Here is a 9,649-nt window from a genome sequence, read left to right as displayed (position 1 = left end):
TCTTGCGAGAGACCCGTTCTTTGCTCTTCAGGGGCCATGGTGGTTTTTGCTGCGATGCTTCGATCGGGGGTTCCGGCAGCCCCGGTTTCTGCCCAAGATTCTAGGGCATGCTTGAAATCGTCTTTGGTGCTTAGTCCGGTGGTAGCGATACCTAGTTCGATGCAGAATTGTTTTAGTTCACGATGGTTGTACTCGTCCAATTTCTCCATCTGGAATTTCTCGGTGGATCCGTTTTCTTTCGTTGTCATCGTGATTTCGTCGTGGGGTGAGCTACTGTCTGTACGATTATGCGGTGATTCGGATCGCGCCGCTGGCCACCAATGTTAGACGGACCGGGAGGGTCGGCCGAGGATACGGGGAGCGGTCTCCAGGGAGAGCCGGCTCCAGCGATCGTACAGACAAATAACTTCCCCCCCACAGACGGACACCACACAAGGGTAAGGTTCAACGAGATTTTATAGGCAATTCTGTGAGTACGATAAAATGGTACAAGGAGGTCTGGACTCAGGGGTCCCCTCGATTCTGGTCTCTAGTTTGGGGAAAGGGTAGCGGGACAGTTCTTGGTTACCAAAAGATGGAAATAGCTCTCAATCCTCGAGCTCGGCGTTCTAGATGATCGGGCCGCGGCGGAGCCAGCAGGTCCCGAGATGGATGAAGGAAACGACGGTCCGCGGCGAGCCAGCAGGTCCCGATGAAGATGATGGTTACAAACGGTCCGCGGCCACGCCAGCAGGTCCCGACGACGAGGAAGGATACGAAGGTTACGAAGGTTGCGGCAGCGCCAGCAGGTACGACGATGGTGCACAAGGCAGAGCTACGGCAGCGCCAGTAGTCCGTCAAGGATGAGTTCTTCTTTGCGTCTCTCGACTCCAAGATACAACTGCCTTCCTGCTCTGGAGCTGCCCCAGTTATAGGGCTGGTGATCTTTGATGTCCGGACCCTCGCACTTGGGGATCGGGAGGTCCGGGATGAGGGAGTTCAGACACCCAGCAGGGGGGTGGAGCCAGCGCCCGGGGAGGCGATGGGTGAGCGGCACTCGGCGAGGGAGAGCCATCGACACCTCTTTCTCCCATTGACTTGCCAAGTAGCCCGCTCACCTCCTGGGTGGATGGTGGTGCCGGGATGTCTGAGGCCTGGCTAGGCCCAAGGTTGAGGTCGATCGGGGGCCAGGCGGCCGCGTGGTGGGTTGTCCAAGATGGCGCCCAGGTTGGGCGCGTGGGCCAGCAGTGGGTCGGACCCACGAGGTCGATATGTTCGAAGGCAGGGGTCCCTGAAGGGACGGAGAACGTGCAGTGGTGGTGTGTGGCATATGTGTGACCGGGCTCGGGCCGGGTCGGGCCGGGGGGAGAGCGGCCCTTTAGGTGGCCTGTCCAACAGTCCCCTCTGCCCATCCTGTTCGTCAAAGCAGGGCACCTCCGGCCCCACAAAACACTGAAGCTGGGGCACTCCCCCCAGTCGAAGCTCCGTCTAGTGTGAGTGATTTGTTTTGTTTCGCCCTGGGTATGCCGCCTTTCAGCGCAAGGGCCAAGACCTAGGGTGGTGCACTGGAGCACCTCAGGTTGTGCGCCGTGGCGCTGCAGCAGAGTCCTAGGGTGCACCCACAGCGTGGGCGTCCTTGTTGTGTCCTTAGCCCAGAGCGAGAACACCACCACAGTTCCCAATGTGCACTCTGCACGATTCTCCACTGCTTGAAAGGGCTGCCGGGGGGGGGGGGGGGTGCCCGTTGGCGATCTGGTTGGGTTGCACTCAATATATGAAGCGAGGTGGGGGAGGGGCTCAGGTGATGCGCCTGGTGTTCGCTAGGCCCAGAAACACCACGGTCCTTATGGCGCCTTTTTGCCAGTCTGTAGAGGGGGGCCAACGATGCTGATTAGCGAGGTCACTTGTTGGCAGAGCCTGTGGGCGTATTGTCTGCGGGTTGTGGGGAGGATTGCCGGTATGGGCTCAACGCAGGCGGCCGCCGGCACCCACGGAATGCCGCTGCCAGCAAACGAGGATCCGGTGTGGCCCCCCCGGCACTAGAACTCGGGGAGCCGGACTCCCCCACGTCTACAACCGAAGCGCTGGGATTCAGAGCTCGGCAAGGGCGCTGAGGCCGCCCGCTGTGGCGCCGGGCGGCAAGGTTCTTCCTTCCTCGCAGGCCAGCGGGGGTAGGTGGGGGGGGCGGTGTCGCTCACCACCAGAGCCCGGGCTGGGCGCACGTTGTCCCGTAGTCCTCTGGTCGCCTCCTCCGGTCAGGCACTCTGGCCGTCCGCCGAGGCCCCGCTATCTCCAGCCGCACCTACTGCGACGCAAGGCGGTCTGATATGGCACTGTGGGTCGCGGCTCTGAGGTCCTGCACACCCCGGGGCCGCCGTTCCCGCTGATCGCAGGCCCCCGGGCTCCGGTATCGCTCCGCTGGGTATCCGCAGGTTACAGCAGCAGTCCCCGGACTCAGGGGGAAACTCAGACCACAGCGAGACACAGCTATGATGCAGGATAGTGTAGGATTATCGTACTACTTCACGGAGCTCTAGGCTTAAGCGGCCATTACGGTCGCTGGCAAGCTCCGCCCCCTACAATTTATAGACTTTTGTTGCAATTGGTGTTGCAATATTTGGCAATGCCAATAGCTCAAACTTAATTAATGCGAGACCTATTGCATTGCAAATGCTTGTAGTTTTTATAGGGGCCTCGAAACGGGTCTCTATCGAGTCTGTTTTGTGGGTGGTCCGTTTTCCCCCAGAATGAAGTGACAGCAGGCATATTGATCTGCATGTGCTCACAATGCTCACTTCTCACTAGTGGAGAAGTTACGCCATGACATTATGCCAGGTGAGCGTTGTAGGGGAAGGTGAAAGAGAGTCATTTCACTCTTTCCCTTCTCTTTTTGAAACGCAGGAGCAGCAACCACCAGGGCTTTAAGTGGGGCTTTTTCAATATTATATACAAGCCATAGTTGCTGCTAATTTATCTTATGCAACTAACAACCATTGACTAAGCCAACAGTCCTGGTATGCTGTTACTTGTTGTATCATATATCTGGATGCATTGATAGAAACAGCAAAATACAAGTCGAGCGGCACACTATGGTGAGCACAGATTTTTAGTTTACCCGTTTTTAAGCCACGCACTTTACATACATTGCCCACGCCCCTATGAGAGACCCCCCCCCCCTGTTTTTTCATCCCACTTGACTTAAAGCCCTGGTTACCAGTGAGTCTGTGCTTCTTTTCTCGCAAAGGGGAGTGCATGGCTATTTTGCAAACCCGTGTGTGTCTGGATTGGTTACTGTAGTATTCCAACTCTAGCACTACAATGATTGGGAAGAAACAGGCTGTCAGGTGGTGCGCAAAACTCCTGTCCTTTGCAGCTGATCAGTGTCTCCTACAGCGCTCAGGATGCGCAGGCGCAGGAGATTAGTGTGCTCTATTTGCGCGCCTGCAGCAACAAACATGATTTCATATCATCCTATTGGCGGCGTTCTGAGTGACACGTAAGACACTGATCAGCTGCAAATGACAGGAGTTTTGCGCGCCACCTGACAGCCTGTTTCTTCCCAATCTTTATAGTGCTAGAGTTGGAATACTAAAGTCTGGCTGTGCACACCCTACAGGGGGTGCACAGCCAGACGGAGAGCCGAATAGACAGGCAGAACCTGCATGTATCGGCACCCATCTGACGTAGGGGGTGCACAAAACGATAGGGGTGGTGATATAGTTAGAACACTGGCGCACACAGAGCGGGGCAGACGCACAGACACACCCACTTCACAAAGAGAGGGAAACTGAAACTGACCTTCACTTCCTGCATTTCTGCATCATGGCGGCAGCAGCTCATCTCGGGAACCTCCAGAAAGAGGCCACTTGCTCCATCTGTTTGGAATATTTTACTGATCCGGTGATTATTATTGATTGTGGACACAACTTCTGCCGCTCCTGCATCACCCAGAGCTGGGAGGGAAGAGATGAAAACTTCCCCTGTCCACAGTGCAGGGAAATCATTTCTGAGAGAAACCTCCGGCCCAACAGGCAGCTGGGAAACATGGTGGAAATGTTAAAACAGCTTCAAGTGCTGCCCGTGAGGCCCCCGGAGGAGAATCTGTGCGAGAAACGTGGAGAGAAACGGAAGCTGTCCTGTGCAGAGGATCAGATACCTTCGGTCTGCCGGGAGTCCGAGGAGCATGAAACGGACACACGAAGCCCTGTAGAGAAGGCTGCAGAGGAGCACAAGGTGAGTCTGGCGGGATTAAGGGACCATAAAGTCACACAGTGTGCTTCACTGTTGAACCTGCCCAGGAGTACAAGGTGTGTGGGTGTTCTGGAACGGTAATTGAAGAGCACAGTGCATCTCTGAAAATTCAGGGATCACAAAGTCACTTGGTGGTCCACATCCAGGGGCTGCCGAGGAGCACACGCTGTGAGCGAGTGTTCAAAGATCACAAGTCAGAGGAGGCTCCAGGACAGAACAAGTCATCTTTGTCGATTTTGAGGGACACAAGACAGCCTGTGGCTCCATTGGAGGCTGCTGAAGAGCATTGGTTGTGTGTGGATGCTTATGGATCGTAGTGCACCCTGAGGGCCCCAGTGAGAAGGCTGCACAAGGTACATGTGTTCCACAGAGAAAGAAGCTGCAGAGGAGCACAAGGTATTTATGTGGGTGTCAGGGTTCACAAGGGAAGACCCCAGTTATGTCTTTAAGAGGGTACAAAGTATAGGTTTGGGTGTTAAGGGATTCAAATTTCACCCTGTAGGTCTCGTAAAGAAGGGTGCCCAGGAGCACACAGTATGTATGTGGGTGCTCACGGTTCACAAGTGAAGATACTCTGAGCCCCACAGAGTAATACAAGGTACATATGCCAGCTTTCAGGGATCAAGGGCCAGATGTACGACCTGCCAGATAGCGCCTTGCAAATTGCATCACATTTGCGACACACAATTTGTGAGGCTCTATTTGGCATGTACAACAGTGTGTTTAACACTGTTTGCGATTCCCAATGGGGTCGCAAATTGCAAGGCTCATGAATATTAATGAGCCTCTCGCAATTTGCTAGCTCATTGGGTATGACAGGGGTAAATATCCTTTCTTACGAATTTTTAATCACGCAGACTTTGACTCTGCATACCTTTTCTCCCCATTGTCCCCTACCCCTCATACCATTACTCCGCATTTTTTCACATCGCATGTGCATTTATCACGCATGCCGTTACAACAAAAATCGTTGTAAAAGTATGTATGGTAAATGCACATACGAAAAAAAAAGAATTTGGGCGATCCACGTCGTTGTGAGGAATCAGGCTTTTCCGTTTCCTCACATCGACGTGCACCGCCCTTGACAGAGAGAGGACGTGATTGAGGAAGCAGAAGCAGTGAGAAAATACGAGAAGAAAAAGAGAGAAACCACGAGGAGAGAGAGGTAAGGGGGAATGGGCCTGGGGTGGGTGTTCATTTTTAAGGGATTAGGGTAGTGTTTGTGTAGTGTAGTGTAGGGTAGTGTATGTGTAGGGTAGTGTTTTAGGGGTTATGTTAGTGGTGTGGGTGTAGTGTAGGGTAGTATTTGTGTAGGGTAGTGTTTTAGGGTCGTGTTTGTGTAGGGTAGGGTTTTAGGGGTTAGGGTAGTGTTGTGGTGTGGGTGTAGGGTAGTGTATGTGTAGGGTAATGTTTTAGGGGTTAGGGTAGTGTTGTTTGCGTGTAGTGTAGGTTAGTGTATGTGTAATGTAGGGTAGTATTTTAAGTTTTAGGGTCGTATTTGTATAGTGTATGGTAGTGTATGTGTAGTGTTTTAGGGTTTAGGGTCCTGTTTGTGTAGTGTAGGTTAGTGTATGTGTAGTGTAGGGTAGTGTTTTAGGGTTTAGGGTCGTGTTAGTGTAGGGTAGTGTATGTGTAGGGCAGTGTTTTAGGGGTTAGGGTAGTGTTGTGGTGTGGGTGTAGTGTAGGGTAGTATTTGTAGTGTAGGGTAGTGTTTTAGGGTTTATGGTAGTTTTTGTGTAGTGTATGTGTAGTGTAGGGTACTGTTTTAATGTTTAGGGTAGTGTTGGTGTAGTGTAGGGTAGAGTTTGTGTAGTGTAGGTAGTGTTTTAGGGTTTAGGGCAGTGTTAGTGTAGTGTAGGGTAGTGGGTAGTGTTTTGGTGTAGGTGTAGGTTAGTGTTTTTTGCAGGGTACTCTCACTTACCTTTAACACTTTTACAATGAGTATACCTTTAACATGCATGCCTTTGCGTTGTAAAGGCATGGGCGGTAAAGGCATATTCATTGTAAAAGTTTGCGTTGTGTTAATTTGCGGAGTGATAGTATTTTCGGAATCATTTTTGAGGAGTGATGGTATGCGGTGTATTTGTACGTGGAAAAACGTCACATATTCATGACAGGCCCTCCCAAGCATGGTGGCCTGCTGGGCTCACCAAACCACAATGTCTGGGACTGCTTTTAAATAAAGCACCTTTTTTTTTTATTTAATGCAGCCCGTTTTCCTTAAAGGAAAACGCGATGCATTTAAAAAAAAAAAATGTTTTCGTTTCATTTTTAGGTCTCGCCTACGCAGCGCGCATGCGTTGAATTGGAGAGAGACCTTTAGCCATCGGCACAACTTTGGGGGCAAAAACGTGCACGCGCTGCATTGCTTGCAGTGGCAACGCGTGCACGTGTGGCGGTTCCCTTGCGGGAGCGTGCGGCACCATATGGTGGTGCCATATGGTTGCAATCATTGCGCCTTGCTGCACGCTCCCACAAGGGAGTCGCGCAGGCCTCCTCTCCCTGCTGCAGTGCGCTTGTTGTTTTTGGCATCATCAATCATGTGTTCACAAACAATGCAATTTGCGAGCAGAGTTTTTATGAGGCACATAAATGAAAATAACTGAGTAGCGCATTGCTCTCCTTGTTCCAGACAGAACTGGCCACACTAACATCAATGTGATTACTCATGATTGCAGTCCTCTTGCTTTCTAGCAGATGTGTCACAGCCACAGCTGCAGCGATAATTGCTGTATAATGCCCTCTTCTGAAGAGGGTTGCACATTTCAAAATTCTTCTTCTTTATTGGAACGATTTTGTGCAATCCTCCGAGCACGCACGCCTGCCTATGAATATCGGATATGCAATTGCTGCGGATTGATTTTAACTCCGAAAGAGACCCTTGATGTCGACCCCCCCCAAAATTTTATTTTACAAACTGGATTAAAGTCACCGCTCATGGTCGTTAAAGCGACTGGGAAACCACAGGAGGGCCATGAAGTGCTTGTGTGACCCCATTTTATGTGCACGTGGCTTTTGATAGAGCAACGGTGTCAGCGCAATAGGAAGCTTCCGGACTGACGCTCTTTGGGGGGCACTGAACCCAAATGTTGCAGGAAAGTAAAACCTTGATATTTTTTCACGTCATCTCCTCGCAGAGCTCAGGCTAAGCCATGGACATTGTGTGCACGTAAAACTTTGGGAACCTGAGCATGAGCTCGCTCATCCAGCTGCGCCAGGACGGCCGGGGGCTGTACGAGAAGGAGGCAGGCGCCAGCGGTGGCACAGCGGCCGAGCTGCTCAACTGGGCCCACGGAACCTCAGCAGCCTGACCTCTGAGGTCAGGCCTTCCACTCCCGACAAGAATTGGCTGGCCCTGCCGACGGCGCTGGTCATCTTGCTCACCTTTGCCGGCACCATCCCGATCAATATGGGCGTGCTCTTGGAGAAGAAACCCAGAACGCCACCAACTACTTCCTGATGTCCCTGGCCACCACGGACATGCTGCTGGGCTTCTTGGTCATGCCGCCCTCCATGCTGAACGTCAACTACGGTGAGTTCGTCCCTATTCACGCAACTGAGTGATCTTGGGCGAATCACTCTAAACATACATGCCTATGTGTTGTAATACCTGCAGACATTTGGGGTGGGGGACGCAGGGTGGAGGGGGCTACAGGATGTTCAGTTCGCAGTGTGGGTGCTAGACGCCATCTACAGGGATTGACCATGCCAGAAGCCTTTCATGCTTTACTAAACATTGTGATCTTGGCCGATTCACTAAATATACGTGCACCTCTGTTCTAAAAACCCGGAGACGATTGGGAAGATCTGGAGGATGCTCAGTTCCCAGCATGGATGCTAAACATCCCCTGCAGTGATTGACAGCGCTGGAATATTCACCCCTTCACTAAAAGCTGTGATTCTTGGCAAATGAATTGCAGACAAATTGGGAGGGGGTGAGGGGGATAGAGGATGCTGAGCCTACAGGACGCTTAGTTCGCACTGTGGATGCCGATCATTGTCTACCTTTAGTTGCCCAGTTTGGGCCCTTGCCCGCTTAACCAAACTGTGTGATCGTAGGCGAATAAGCTATAACAGTCGCCTAACTAAACAGCTGAACGCAGGGTGGGATTTAAAAGGCAGTAACTGAAAGGTCTGTTCCAGCCTTCGTCACTGCTACCAATGACCTTGGAAAAAGGACGCAAAGTGATTGACACTCGCCTCAGAAGCTCCCCTGGATGAAGACGATGCTGCAGTGATACTCCCTCCTGCAGGGCGCCCCAACTGATGTACTCCTTGTCCCCCAGTCTTCATTCGTCATTGATCATTGTACAATTAGGCAGAATATAAAAAAGCGACATTTCCCATCTTAATTGGCACACGACTTTAAGTTATTTATTGAATTCTGACCGATGGGTCTTGCTTAGCGCAAAGCTGCGTGCGTGGGAATATATCCCTGCACTTTGACGCTCCGTTGACTTTACATAAAGAGTCGTGACAATATTCTCATTTAACAAAAGAAGGGTGTGCTCCCGATGGTTTTTAGCAAAGGTGCATGTCCATTCATATATGTACTTATACATTTTGGTTCGATATGCCCAGGTTCACATAATGTGGAAACATAGCAAAGGCATGAATTCATTCCACTCCTTCTAAGAAAAAAAGGAAGCCTCGGCGCCATTCATTTTCCCGGTGCAGCAAATAGGAAAGGGATCCTGAAATTAACAGGCACCTTGTTCAAAGCCAGAACTTGACACTGCTGGGTATCTGTCAGGCCCTAAATTGTCCGTATTTCCATATTCATTAAATAAGTGAAACAATGCAGACATAACCCATCCCTGGTTCTACTATCATTTCATACACCTAATTAATGCATGTGCTCTGTTGCTGCTCATGTAGTGTGTTGAAAGAGCTTATTATTTGCAGAAGGTACTTGCACCTGTAGACTATGTTCACACTCCGATATGCAGTGGTAAATAAACCCCCCCCCCTCCCCGCCCTTTGACATCATGTCAGGAGTTGTCAGTTCTTTCATGGATCTGAGAAGGGCCTCTCTTGCCGGGCTAGCGATATGAATGTCGTACACGTGGGAGCTGTGCAGTGAACAGACCAGCATAACAACGCACTAATGTCCGCCCCCAAAAGATCCGACACTGGAGATGGGGAGACAACCTCGACTGGGGTTATCTTCAGGCAAGACAGCTAGGAACAAGCTTGGCTCCTGGTCCACCTTTAAGATAAATACATGCGGCGCCACATATCACCTTTGGAGAGAGCCCACGCCGACACCCCCATATGCTCCCCCCACAGCCTCGAACAGACAGCACAGCGCCCATGAGGCGTTGGGTTCATGAAATAGGAGGAGCAAACATCACCTCTAGTCGGAAGTTCTAATTAAGTGTACGAACTCCTATAGAATGATGCTGCTGCTGCGCCCGCC

At 51.3% G+C, this 9,649-nt stretch overlaps 1 protein-coding gene across 2 annotated transcripts in view; it reads left to right on the top strand.

Moving 5' to 3' along the window:
• Positions 1 to 3,499: 3,499 nt before the first annotated feature.
• Positions 3,500 to 9,649, top strand: part of LOC147710243 (E3 ubiquitin-protein ligase TRIM39-like) — a 139,224-nt gene continuing 133,074 nt past the window's right edge. For both annotated transcript variants that reach the window (XM_086920916.1, XM_086920917.1), the window contains exon 1: positions 3,500 to 4,212. In XM_086920916.1, the coding sequence (XP_086777042.1) occupies positions 3,802 to 4,212 (411 nt within the window). In that variant the 5' untranslated portion in view covers positions 3,500 to 3,801. The remainder of the gene's footprint in view (positions 4,213 to 9,649) is intronic.

The sequence above is a fragment of the Lissotriton vulgaris genome, chromosome 5, assembly GCF_964263255.1.
Source record: "Lissotriton vulgaris chromosome 5, aLisVul1.2, whole genome shotgun sequence".
In the NCBI taxonomy this organism is placed as follows: Eukaryota; Metazoa; Chordata; class Amphibia; order Caudata; family Salamandridae; genus Lissotriton; species Lissotriton vulgaris.
This window is presented reverse-complemented; position numbering and strand designations above follow the sequence as displayed.